Genomic DNA, 14,025 nt, shown 5'->3' on the forward strand with positions numbered 1-14,025 from the left:
ATGTTGAGGGATGAGATGTCCAGAAGATTCGAATTTTGGGGCCTAAAAAAATAAAGAAAAAAATCCTGGCCTAAATAATGGTAAGAAATTTCCTAGCATGTATGCCAAACATGTAAGGTACACATGGACCAAAGAGAATGTTAGGCATGTAGACTCATGGAAAAATGAAAAGCTTTTGCTATGTTTTCTTTTCATTAATAAAGAAAAAAAAAACCTTGTTCTCCTCTGGAAGAAGAGTGAGACAACTTACTGACAATGGAACACCGAGAACTGCAAAAACAGCTAGTGCAGCAATTACAACACCATAAGGAGGAAGATCACCATTGTGGAAGTGCATATTCTTCACTACAAGAGAGATTATGAGCATAGTTATTAGGCCCAAGGACATGAGAACATTTGATGTTCCCCAAACAAGACCAGACCCCCATTTCCTGCAAAGTTTCTCCAGTACAACTGAAGTCAACCCAAGAACAATAGAATTTAACATTAGACCAAGTGCACCCATTCTTACACCAATATGATAATTCTGCCCTTCATTTGGCTTGCCTTTGTAAATTTCTCGGCCCATCCAATCAGTATCAAAGAGAAGAAATGGAAACCACCCAATCCATGTCAGAGCAGTAACAATTAATATTATCCAAACTGGCCAAGAGAGGTATCTAAAAGTTCCAAACAACTCCCAAAGGAAGGCTTCTTCAGCATTATGGGACGGCTCTGGTCTTTCATCTTCAGAGATGACAGATCTACTGCTGGAACTTAGAGGCAGTTCTTGAGCTGCTGAGATGCTTATATATGTTGTGAGGGCAATAAAAGCAATGTCAATAAAAAATGCAGATTTGAGATTGGCACAATTCACACCGCATGAGGATGTCACGGTGAAGGGGAGAATGGAGTACCAGCCACTGTATGATCCCGTAGCAAACCCGAGAACATTACCAACAGCCATGAACAATGAGAAATATGCATTAGCAATGCGAGTCTTCCTTTGGTCACTCCCTAAATTGATACATGTTTGGAGAAAAACAGTTGTAAGTTTCATGCTAGTTTAATAAACTTCAACATTTCATATAGAGGGAACAGAAGCTGCACGTGCCAATGAAGGGACATGGAATAAATGATCTTTTTTTCCAAGAGAAGTATATCCAGATTTTCATTCTCATTCTCATTTTTCTCTTAAAAGGACAAAACATGGCCAGGTACTTGATATAATGTTTTACACCAATGTCATGTGGCTTCTACTTCTTTTCCTTTCTTTCCTTACCTTATCTGGTAGAGGAAAATAACTATATAAATGCTGCTATCTATTAGCTTTCAAAGACCCTTGTAGGTAAATCCATAACAATTACTATCTGTAAACAAAATAGTTGAAGTGTACAGCATATGTCTGTTGGATTACAGCTTAAGTGGATGAACTGAATGATTTATTTCTTTGTTTCAGTTGTTGAGTAATTAATTAATAAAAACATTTGAGAGTATAGTAATCAACTCATCTTCAGCTTCAGGCGTTAAGGAGCTCACAGCCTCATTAACTTATTCACTAAAGCTCAGCTTGGAAAGAATACAAATACAAATATGTTAAGTGTAAATATCAAAAATAATATGTACAGTGCAAATACATACAAAATAATACAAATTACAAGGTTTTGCACTCCACATATTTGTGATTGTACTCCTTCCAAACTAAGCCTAAAAGACAAAGCCTAGTATGCAACACTTGAGGGCAATAGCTTGCAATGGTGTTCTTGCATACTGGGGCTGCAAATGAATTAGTTTTAATCTGATTCAAACTCAAATCTGATTGGATCATTGCCAGATCTGATATCCACTTATGTATAAACAAATTGAATTGGATAAAAAATTAAATTGGTTCAGCAATAGGATCGAATCCGGATATAGGCTGATTTTATCCATTAAGATCCAATCCAGTGTATATATAAAAGACACTTATGCCCCTTTACCTGTTTAGAATTTTATTTAATGATATGCCATTTTAGTTTTAAGAGGGCCTAGATATGTCAATTCAATCATGACTGATACCTATAATCAAAGCCTATCTGATCTTTTCGCCTTCTTTTCGTTTAAGAGACTTAAATGGCTGGGGTCTTCTATTTCTCTTCATCTTCTATTTTATATTTATGAGACTTGATGAAGAATATCGACAACAGATTTGCATCTCATCTCATGACAGACATAACTACAATAATATTCTCAACTTTTGATTTTTTTAGTTTTTTTATTACAAGCTTTTTTAGTTTTCTTTTTCTTCCAATATTCTTTTTTCAGGTATTTGATCATATGATGATTACCAAAGGTTTCGGTTTACCCCTAATTCCCTACTCTTTGGTTTTTTTATTTGATCTCATGCTGACCATTGACGGTTTAGGCCCCTCTTCATCAACCAACTTGCATTACAGGTTTGGGGTTTCTCTTCTTCTTGTTTGATTTTGTTTTTCATAATTGATTCCTGGTCGATCCATGCATTCCCCCCTGTTAATGTGTTCAAAATTTATTTATTAATCTGATTTTCAGAAAGTTTCATTCTTGAGCATTGCAACTGATTTGGAATCATATTAGGTATTCAATAAAATAATCAAATCAAATTCAAATCTTAATTTTATACATCTGTAGGATCCCTTTTTGAATTCAAATCTCTCCTACTGCGTACATAGCTCAAATACAATAAGGAACAAGGTTTGAAATTTTGCAACGTACCGGTCTGCATTGACTGATATGCTGCATTTCGTCAAGGTTCCGATATATGGAACATACAGAATCTATATGCTCATTTATTTTCGTTGGTATCAGTCCGATATGGGCCTGTATCAGACTGTTCTGGGCCTATATCGGACGATACAAATCCAATACAGTCTGATACGTTGTATGTATCAGCCGATACAATATGAATTTAATATACTCCCCTTTCTTGTTTAATTTTGGCAACTTTTAAATATTAAATTTAATTTCCCTCTTTCTCCCTCAATTTTAGTAACTTTTAATTCAAACTTGATTTATATAACTCTAAATTAAGTATCACGTTTAATGGCATGCAACTAAAGGTAAATAAATTAAATACTACATTTAAGGCAATGTTCAAATTCGAATTTGAATATGACATAACACTAAATTTGCCTATTAAAAAATCACAAATAGGGGACAAAAGGATTTGAACCATAGTCATTAGTTTAATTCTTAATTAAATTCTCTTTTTACTGGATGGCAGTCAAGAAAAGCTAAAATTCATTATTAAAATATATACTAATAAATATTAATAAAATTTATATTGATTTTTACAAACTAAGGTGTGTATACACACATTTTAATTCTTCCATCATTTTTCAACCATTTCCAATTATGTCCTGATATTGCACACTTAGTATAAATCATTGAAGTATGGTTTTTATACGTTTAAATAACTTATTTATAGTCATATTAAACTCATATTTATTGTTATTGTTAAAGTGAGCCGAATAGGGGTAGTTTAGTCATCTCATGTTTGTTAAGTACCTTGCTTATGTGGCAGTTTTATTAGAGATACTCTGCCCACACTTAAGTAAGGGTAGTTTAGTCTTTGTAAAGGTGATTAGAACCTAATAAACATTAGGGGGTCGAATGAACAGTGAATCAATCAGTTTTGACTAAACCCTTCTGTTCTCTCTTTCTCTTTTCTTCTTCTTCATCTTCTTCTTCCTTCTCTCCTGGTTCGGGTTACTGTAGCTGCATTCGAAACATAGTATCAGAGCGAGGTTCCTGACCTACTTCAGTTTGTAAAGCATCTCAGCTGTGTTTGTGACACCTTCTTCTTCGTTTCTGGTTAGTTAATGGAGAGAACTGGTTCGCCCTAGGTCTGAGACATCACAGCTCGTTTCTCTCTGTTGCGCACAGTCTTCTTCATCAAGGAAAGTGATTTCAGCAGTGAATGGTTGGTTGATACTCTCAAAGGAAGGTTGGTTATCTAATCTTTTTGTGTTGCTGGTATTTCTGGGTAGAAACCCTTCAAGAATCAGTTAGTACTGATTAGAACCTAGAGAACTAGGTTCATAGTTACCCTAGAACGGGCTGTGTACAGTAGCCGAATGGTGTAGGGGCTGCTGTAAGTGGTTGAATGGGTTAGGGCTGCTGCAAGTGGCCGAGTGGTGTAAGGTGTAATGTAGTGACCTAGCTGAATTACTTTGTGGTTGTGTAATGCCCTCTTAAATGTGTTAAACAAGTCTAAACTGGGTGTAGCAGATTTGACTGTGTTATGGTGCTTGTGGTGCACAACTTTTATTGAGTGGTTGTAAGAGGGCCTACATGTGACTAGTGAGTGCTAAATTGATGCTTATGTGGTTCGTGGGTTTGTGAAGTCAGCAGTAGTGTGAATAAGGCGTGGGCTCTCACTGTTGTGTTTAGGGGCTGCAATAGGTGCTGAAATATCAAACTGTGAATAACATCAGTCAGCTTGTAGCTGAGAAGTCAGGTTAGAGGCAACTGTGAAAGAGTACAATGGCAGCAATAGGATATGGGTACAATGATCAGAAACCTAGTGTGGTGGTTTCCCCCGACTACCTAGGGGTACAGACAACCTCAATTAAACTGAATGGGGAAAACTACGTTCCATGGGCTAAATCTGTGGAAGTTTTTCTCAAGGCAAAGAGGAAAGTGAAGCCTGTAAAAGATGAGAAGCCACCGGCTGACTCTCTAGGGTTTGATGATTGGGAACAAGAAGATGCTCAAATCATGACTTGGTTGTGGAATAGTATGGAGCCCAAAATTAGTGCCAACTTCATATTCCTTGATACGGCTAAGGATATATGGGAGCATGCTAAGAAGCTATATTCTGGACAAGATAACATAACAAGAATATATCAGCTTTATCAGGAGTACTTTGACTTACAACAAGGAACCAAAACACTAGAAGAGTACTATGCCTACATGAAGAATATAAGGAATGAACTCAATGTCTATCATCCCCTCACTCCAGATATTAAGGTTCAGCAACAGCAAAGGGAACAACTAGATGTTACAAGATTTTTAGTGGGGTTGAAGTCGGAGTATGAACCAGTTAGAGCCCAAATATTAGGGGGCTCTTCTCTTCCTACACTTGAGGAAGTTTTCTCAAGGCTTCGTAGAATTTCTTTGGGACAGACTGAGAACTCCACACAGTTTGATAGATCAGCACTTGTGACAACTAGAGGAGGTGGACATAGTAAAAGAGGGGGAGGTCATGCTCCCCGAGGAGGCCGTGGCAGTTCCATGATTGGTCGGGGTGGTCATGACTCGGGGGGAGGCCGTGGTAGAGGGAAGAATAACTCTACAAGGAAGTGTACTCATTGTGGTAGGGAAGGACACACAGTGGATTTCGGTTATGACCTACATGGCCCTCCCTCTAAATGGGCTAATCATGCTGTAGCCGGTGAGGTTGATATCAGTGACAGTAAACAGGCAGACCGAACTCCTCCCACATCTACATCTACTTCTGGGAGGGAGATAGTGAGTGTACCACGTGATGAGTATGAACGGTTCCTTCAAACTACTTCACAACATTCCACTGCCACACTTGCCCAATCAGGTATTGCTTGCATGTCATCTAAAACCCCTCCCTGGATTATTGACTCTGGAACCTCAGATCATATGACCGGGACTCCAGGTGTGTTCTCTTCTCTTTCTGAAACCTCCACATCACAAACTGTTACACTTGCCAATGGGTCCTCATCTCCCATCTGTGGTGTTGGTAATGTTGACATGGCTTCTATGCCCTTATCGTCTGTTTTATATGTACCTAAGTTTCCATTCAATCTTATGTCTGTTAGTAAAATAACCAAAGCTCTTAACTGTTCTGTTACCTTCTTTCCTTCCACTTGTGTTTTTCAAGATCTCAAGACGGGGAAGAAGATTGGTGGGGGGCATGAAACTGGTGGATTGTATTATCTTGACGGTGGTGGATCTTCAATTGCTCTTCAGACTTCACTTACTCCTCTACAATGGCATTGCCGACTGGGACATCCATCTCTCAAAGCTCTCAAGATTTTGGTCCCGTCATTGAGTCATTTGTCAGTTTTGCAATGTGAGTCATGTCAATTTGGGAAACATCGTCGTGTGTCCTTCAGTTCAAGAGTTGAGAATCGTATGTTGAGTCATTTTCTTTGGTTCATTCAGATGTTTGGGGTCCAATCAAAATAGAGTCTTATAATGGGTACAAGTATTTTGTCTCCTTTATTGATGATTGTTCAAGAATGACATGGATTTACTTAATGAAAGAAAGAAGTGAATTGTTTTCCATTTTTCAAAAAATCCATGCTGAAATACGCACACAATTTGGTGTTCCAATCAAAATTCTCCGTTCAGATAATGGTCGTGAATACTTTCTTACTTCATTTCAACAGTATTTAGAACAGCATGGCATTATTCATCAGACCTCATGTGCATTCACCCCTCAACAAAATGGGGTAGCTGAACGGAAGAACCGTCAGCTTCTTGAAACTGCTCGGTCTATTCTTCATCACATGAATGTTCCTAAACGGTTTTGGAGTGATGCTGTACTCACTGCATGTTTTCTCATTAATCGGATGCCCTCATTCATCCTTCATGGTCGGTCCCCCTTCTCTATCTTGTTTCCCACTTTATCTCCATTCCCACTAACTCCTCGTGTCTTTGGTTGTGTGTGCTTTGTCCACAATTTGAGTCCTAGAATAGACAAGCTAGATGCACGCTCAATTAAATGTGTCTTCCTTGGCTACTCACGGACTCAAAAAAGGGTACAAGTGTTATAATCCCATTACCCGGAAGTGCTATGTCTGCCCTGATGTCACCTTTTTTGAGTCTGTCCCCTTCTTCTCAAGTCTTGAAGCACCTTCGTCTCCACCCGTACTTCCTCTTCCTCTTCCTGTCAGTGATCCAGTTCCAGATGTTGTTGTTGGAGTAGACTCATCACCTCATCCAGTGCAGATCACCACCGAACGACCACCAATCCGGCAAGTGTATACACGTCGAACGACACCGGCCCCTCCTCCAGCTTCTACCTCATCTGCGGATCCTCTCATGGCTCCTATTGTTGAACCTTCAGACCTTGACCTACCCATTGCCTTACGGAAAGGTAAACGCAGTTCTACCCTCCATCCCATTTCCAATTTTGTTTCATTATCTCGTCTTTCTACCTCACATCACCAGTTTGTTTCACTTTTGTCCTCTATTTCCATACCTAACAATGTTCAAGAAGCTCTTAGTTCACCTGGGTGGCGGCGGGCAATGAAGGAGGAACTTTCTGCTCTTCAACACACTCAAACGTGGGAACTTACTACTCTCCCACCTGGTAAGCATGTTGTGGACTATGAATGGGTGTATACTGTGAAATACTTGCCAGATGGTAGTGTGGAGCGTCTGAAGGCCAGACTTGTTGCTAAAGGTTACTCACAGTTGTATGGAGTAGACTACATGGAGACATTCTCTCCAGTGGCTAAGATTGGTTCTGTTCGTGTACTAATTTCCCTGGCAGTTATGTATGATTGGCCTCTGTTTCAGCTTGATATAAAGAATGCCTTCCTCCATGGTGATCTTGTGGAGGACGTATATATGGAACAACCACCTAGGTTTGTTGCTCAGGGGGAGGATGGTAAGGTATGCAGATTGAAGAAGGCAATTTATGGGTTGAAACAATCGCCGCGTGCTTGGTTCGGGAAGTTCAGTGAAGTGGTGAAGAGTTTTGGAATGAAGCAATGCCAGGTTGATCACTCAGTGTTCAGCTATGACTCAGAAGTTGGGAAGATCCTATTAGTGGTCTATGTGGATGATATTGTCATTATTGGCAGTGATAAATTGGGGATTGGCAAACTAAAGGTATTTCTGCAAAATCATTTCCAAACAAAAGATCTTGGAACATTAAAGTATTTCTTGGGAATAGAAGTTGCCAGGTCAAAACAAGGTGTAAATCTGTGCCAAAGAAAATATGTTCTTGATCTATTGGAAGAAATATGACTGTTAGGTGCAAAACCGGCTGAGACCCCTATGGAACCAAATGTTAAGTTGAGCAGTGATACAGGAGAAGTATTTGAAGATCCTGGAAGGTATAGACGACTAGTGGGGAAGCTGAACTATCTGACTATCACAAGACCCGACATATCCTTTGCAGTCAGTGTGGTGAGCCAATTCATGCAGGACCCTCGTATACCTCACTGGGATGCAATTCTTAGAATTGCGAGGTATCTGAAAGGAGCTCCAGGCCGTGGACTATTGTATAAACCAGGAGGAAAACTTGAAGTAGTGGGGTATACAGATGCAGACTGGGCAGGCTCAGTGAATGATAGAAGATCTACTACAGGCTATTGCACATTCCTTGGAGGAAATCTTGTGACGTGGAAGAGTAAAAAGCAGACAGTTGTGACTAGAAGTAGTGCTGAAGCTGAGTATAGGGCCATGGCACATAATACCTATGAGTTAGTGTGGTTGAGGAATCTTCTACAAGAAATTGGGTTTCACATGGATAAACCTATGAGACTGTATTGTGACAACCAAGCTGCACTCCATATTTCATCCAATCATGTATTTCATGAGAGAACAAAGCACATAGAGGTTGATTGCCACTTTGTGAGGGAGAAGGTCCTTGCTGGAGAGATAAACACAGAACATGTGGGCTCGAATGATCAATGGGCAGATTTGTTTACAAAAGCTCTAAGCTCAGGGAAAGTGAACTATCTATGTAACAAGCTGGGATTATATGACATATATTCTCCAGCTTGAGGGGGAGTGTTAAAGTGAACCGAATAGGAGTAGTTTAGTCATCTCATGTTTGTTAAGTACCTTGCTTATGTGGCAATTTTATTAGAGATACTCTACCCACACTTAAGTAAGGGTAGTTTAGTCTTTGTAAAGGTGATTAGAACCTAATAAATATTAGGGGGTCAAATAAACAGTGAATCAATCAGTTTTGACTAAACCCTCCTGTTCTCTCTTTCTCTTTTCTTCTTATTCCTTCTCTCCTGGTTCGGGTTACTGTAGCTGCATTCGAAACAGTTATTAATATAGATTTTAGTATTTATATGATTTTCTCTGTGTATCCATGCAGGAATGGCAACAGGGCGGGGATGAGGAGCCACTCCACATCGCCGTCCCCACGAAAATCCCCATCCCCATCCCCACCAGAAGGGACAAGGTTATTCCCATGGGGATCCCCACTCCCCATGATTTTTTATAAAGTCAACCATTTTGTTTTTTTTTTGTTTTTTTATTTAAAAAATTAAAAATAAAATAGTTAAAATTTGCAATCCAATTAAAAAAGCATTCAACCATATTCTAAAAATATTAATATACGTATATATGCATAAATATAAACATATATATTAGCGGGGATCCCCACAGGGCAAGGATCAAGGTCCCCGTAGGGCAGGAGTGCTCTCCCCCTCCCCATCCCATCCCCGCGAACGGGGATGCAAATTTCCTCATCCCCATCCCCGCCCCGAATAGGATCGGGGAAATGGGGAAAATTGCCATCCCTATATCCATGCATATCTTGATTTTGTCTGTATCCATGCATATCCAAAGTGTATCTCGACAGGTCTCTTAAAATTGCCTCTCCAATACACATTGCATTTCTAATGGTTTAAACCTTGATAAGGAAAAGCTAAATGCTTAATGGTACGCTTAGCCTCAAGCTTAGATGAGAATTTGGGCTACACTTAGCCTCAAGATAAATACTTCAGATTTGTTTCCCAAATTGTGGATCAAATCCTGCCTTCATACAGGAGCATGCATTGTTGGGGCATTTTAGGCCTGAACTACTACTGCAAAGGAAGCTCCTTGCCACATGACCAGCTTCCCTCCCCTCTCCTCCCAGGTTCACCCAACGACAAAAAAGATAAAATAGTGTTCTTTTCCCCTGGTGTTTTTAAAGTTTTGAAACTGCAAAAGATGGTTTCCTTTGGGACAAATCCACTATTGTATTTTAGGTTCTAAATATAGGTCCAAACTGGTCAACTATAAGTCTCCATTTATTTCACAGTTAATATTAGAAATAGGATTTTACATTTTTCCTCGAATTTGGTTCTGACAGGATTCCTGAGTTCTTGGAAAGCATTTTATCAAGAGTTGAGAACATCCTAGAAACAACTTCCTAGATTTTTAATGGAAAGTTGTTTCCAAAAGATGGAAATGAATAGGATGACTTCTGGTTCCTATTAACCTGTTAGAACTTGGAACATTTGCCTTGACAACCTTCACTCCACACCCCTCCCACCCTCTCATTTTCTCGTTCTCTCCCTCTCTTAGGCCATAGTCTGCAGGTCAAGTTGTTTTTAATTATGGTATCAGAACATCAATCCTAATCTGACTAGCATCTTTCTATTTCTCTTCTCTTACATAAGATCCGATGAGAATGGAATCTACAGGGTTCGACAGAAATCAGATCTCAGAGTGACCAAACCTTAATATTCCTGTTCTTTTTCTTCCTTTTATGGCTGTGATGTGATGTTCTCATGGAGTAGACCCTCTTCTTAAAGTATATTTAAAGAGGGACTGATCTGTTGGTGATAGGAAGACTAGTATGAGCAGAATTTTTCAGCTCCTGGTAATTGTGATGTGGTTCTTAAGTATGAATTAGTCAATTTCTGGTGATTGCAATGTACTTTTGATGATGATAATGTGGTGCTTATGTGCAAGCTAATTTAGAGTGCAGTTGGTGGAGGTATGATGCTATGAGTTATGAAATTGTTGTGCATTAATTGTCTGTGATTTTACGTACAGTAGCTATACTGTTCTGTGCATTGATTATTTGTGAAGTTGATCCATGAAACATGGTTCTAGGATTGATGTCAAAGCCTCTACTATGCTGTCGTCTGATTCTTTCCTGTTCAAATGGTGTCTATTAAATTAAATAGAAGGAACTATGACCAATGGGGGAAATTAGTTGAAGTATTCTTAATAGTGACAGGGGAGTCAAAGTATTTAATTGAAGAGAAGCTGCAGTCCAATATTTCTAACTATTTATAGTGGATAGAGGAAGATGAGCAACTTAGAAGTTGGTTATGGAATAGTATGAAACCCAAGATATGTAGCAATTTGGTTTTCCTAGACATCGTGGAGGAGGTCTGGGATCATATGAAGGTTTATTCAGGAAAAGTAAATATTTATTACCCAAATATATGAGGTGTTTCAAAAGTTATTTTATGTCCAATAGAGAGGAAGAGTATCAAGGAGTATTATTATAAACTCATAGGGTTGCACAAGGAAATGAAATGAAAATCACCATCTTATTTAATCTGATTTAAGGATTATCACAAAACAGAGGGATGGAATTTATGTTACAACATTTTATCCCAGAGCACAAATCTTGGGAAATCCAATGTTGTCACCATTGCCAGATGTTTTAATAATTATGTACCTTTTTGATATTTTAAGTTGCATTTGTCTTATGAGTTGCAAGAAACATACATACATACATATACATTTATATATATATATATTACTTCGATGCATAATTTTATACTTATTCAGTCTTACGTTTTCTGGATATGTGCTTTAATTTGTATTATTAAGTATAATTTTTTCATACCTATTTGATGTTTTGAATTGCATTAATTCATGTATACTTCTTCAAAGAATGGAAACTCATGGCTTAGACCCCAAGTCCCAAAATAGTTGTCAAGGTGTCTAGACAATTCCAGACGACGGTGCAGTGCCTAGCACCTAGTCACCGAGGCAATAAAAATTTCATAGAATTACAAAAATAAAATTTTCCTAGTTCCCTGGTTTTATATACCATTCAGCATGCATATTAATTGAAAAGATAGCAATTCTCTTTATTACTAACATCACATTATAATACTAGCTCTCAAAAATAATACTAATATAACAAGCATTTAATAGAGCAATTTTATATCAACTTATAATCTAAATAAGGTTATAATTATATATTATAAAATTTAAGACAGAAAGTGAAAGAGAAAAAAGAACAATGATGGAACCACCATTAACCTATGAAAGATGTGTGTGTGTGTGTGTGTGTGTAGAGAGAGAAAGAGAGAGAGAGTAGAAAAAAGGACCCTTTTTATACTTTTATTCCTTCTTTCGTTTTCTATTCTCAAAACTCTTGGATCTTTTGAATTTTAAACTTGCCAAATCCACTTAGACACCCTTGATCCAAAACCTGTTTAACTTTTCCTCCCAATTTCCCAAACCTGTTAAACTCATCATGACCCTTCTCACCCAATTATCATTTTATATATCTTATTATTGGTATCATTTTTTGAATTTGAAATTCAAATTCAATTACCTTTATTAATGCCCATTAAACTCAACATAATGACACTATTTAACACTTCATTTACTATAATTGATTCCATAACTAACCTTATTTAACACATCACTTATAACATTAATTAGTTTCATAAATTATCTCTATCTCATGATTAACTCAATTGATTTCACTTAAGTATATTTAAAACCACTCCTATAAAACTAATATATTGTTAGAAGGATTTGATCCCAAGTTTCTTACTTGAAGCATAAGTATCCTAACCACTAAACTAGCATTGATAAGCAACCATATCATATGCAAGTGTATTGAAGTACAGAAAAATCATTTGCAAAATACCCACAGTCTTGAGCCATAATCAAACCAACTCTGAATGTTTTTGCCTTTATAATTTCAATAATACATTTAAGAGATCTTTTTGTGTGACTAGTTTCATAAGAAAATGTAATTTTTCTACTATTACATATCACCATTATTTATTAAACTTAGTTTATTTTAAACCTGTGTTTTAAAAGTGTGAGGCGCAAAAAAGGCGTAGGGGTCAATTTGCGCCTGAGGTGCAAAGCACAAGGTGAGGTGCATGCCTTTTTGAAGCAAGGCACAAAAATAAAAAAAGCTAAAAAATAAAAAATGTCAGAAAAAAAAAACAAAAAATGCAAAAAAAAAGTATTAAACATAATATTAATAAAAATATAAACTTGAAATTTTAAAATAAGTGTTTTAAAAACCTATTATCTAAAATTAAAATACATAAACATAACATGTAAAGAATATTCAAATGTGAATTTAAAAATAAAATCAAACATATAAAACATTTCAAGCATGTCAAACCCACAATCTCTTTGCATTACTTATAGTAGCTAATGTGATGTAAAACATATTACATTCCTGATTCTACGAGCCGCCTTTGTGCTACACCCCTCGAGGCGCCTACCCTAAAATGTGCCCCGTTTGTGTGCCTAGGCACACCTTTTAAATCACTATTTTAAACTTTGTAACCTTTTACATAATCATCAATGAGATTTATAATTAGGCCTGTCAATGATACCCGAAAATCAGCAGCTGAGTCTGACATCCAATCTAATTACCTCGGATTCGGAAGACATGTTTATGTAATTGGATTGGATTCGGATTTAATACCATCCAGCCCGATTAAAATCCAAATCTGATTAGATTATAATATTTGTTGATTTTAATGTATAAATGTTATATAATTATATTTAAAATTATAAAAAATATTATATATGAAACAAATTCAGTATGTTATAATTACATTATTATATATAGAAGTTGAAAATAATTAATTTTTAATTTCTTTTGTATTTTAAAAAATTAAAGCAAAGCAAGATCAAACCCACATCTGATCTGCTTCTGAGTTCGTTAGGATTCGAATTCAAATCCAATCAGGTTTCAGATTGGATTCGATTACAGTCCTATTTATAATATTGGTTTGTTAAGATATGTGTATATATGCCAACAGTTCCTTGGGATATTCTGATAATAAAATAAATGTTTCTTATGTATAGAATTATTAGATATGCAGGTGTAATTCATATATTTTTAATATGTATTTGAATCTCCATGTGTATCCATTTTTTGTCAGTGACTCCATGGTGTATCCATGTGTATCTTAATTTTTCCAATGTATCTATGCATATCCAAAGTGTATCCAGAATCCAGATACGTTTCTTTAAATTGCCTCTTCAATATTCTTTGCATTTTCCAATACTTTAAGCGTTGCACCCAATTTTACATCACATAAGCAAAATGCCATGCCCCTCTTAGGTAGAAATGGCGTGGTATGC

The 14,025-nt window shown here is 37.1% G+C and overlaps 1 protein-coding gene across 4 annotated transcripts in view; it reads right to left on the reverse strand.

Moving 5' to 3' along the window:
- The window catches only part of SUT4 (sucrose transporter 4), a 47,703-nt gene that overhangs the window by 20,321 nt on the left and 13,357 nt on the right, over positions 1–14,025 (reverse strand). For all 4 annotated transcript variants that reach the window (XR_016076162.1, XR_016076161.1, XM_010273242.3 and 1 more), the window contains exon 2: positions 251–996. Coding sequence is in view for 2 of the 4 variants with exons in the window: in XM_010273242.3 (XP_010271544.1) it covers positions 251–996 (746 nt within the window). In the remaining 2 variants the exon portion in view is untranslated. The remainder of the gene's footprint in view (positions 1–250; positions 997–14,025) is intronic.

Source organism: Nelumbo nucifera, chromosome 5 (genome assembly GCF_055504915.1).
Source record: "Nelumbo nucifera cultivar China Antique chromosome 5, China Antique-T2T, whole genome shotgun sequence".
NCBI lineage: Eukaryota > Viridiplantae > Streptophyta > Magnoliopsida > Proteales > Nelumbonaceae > Nelumbo > Nelumbo nucifera.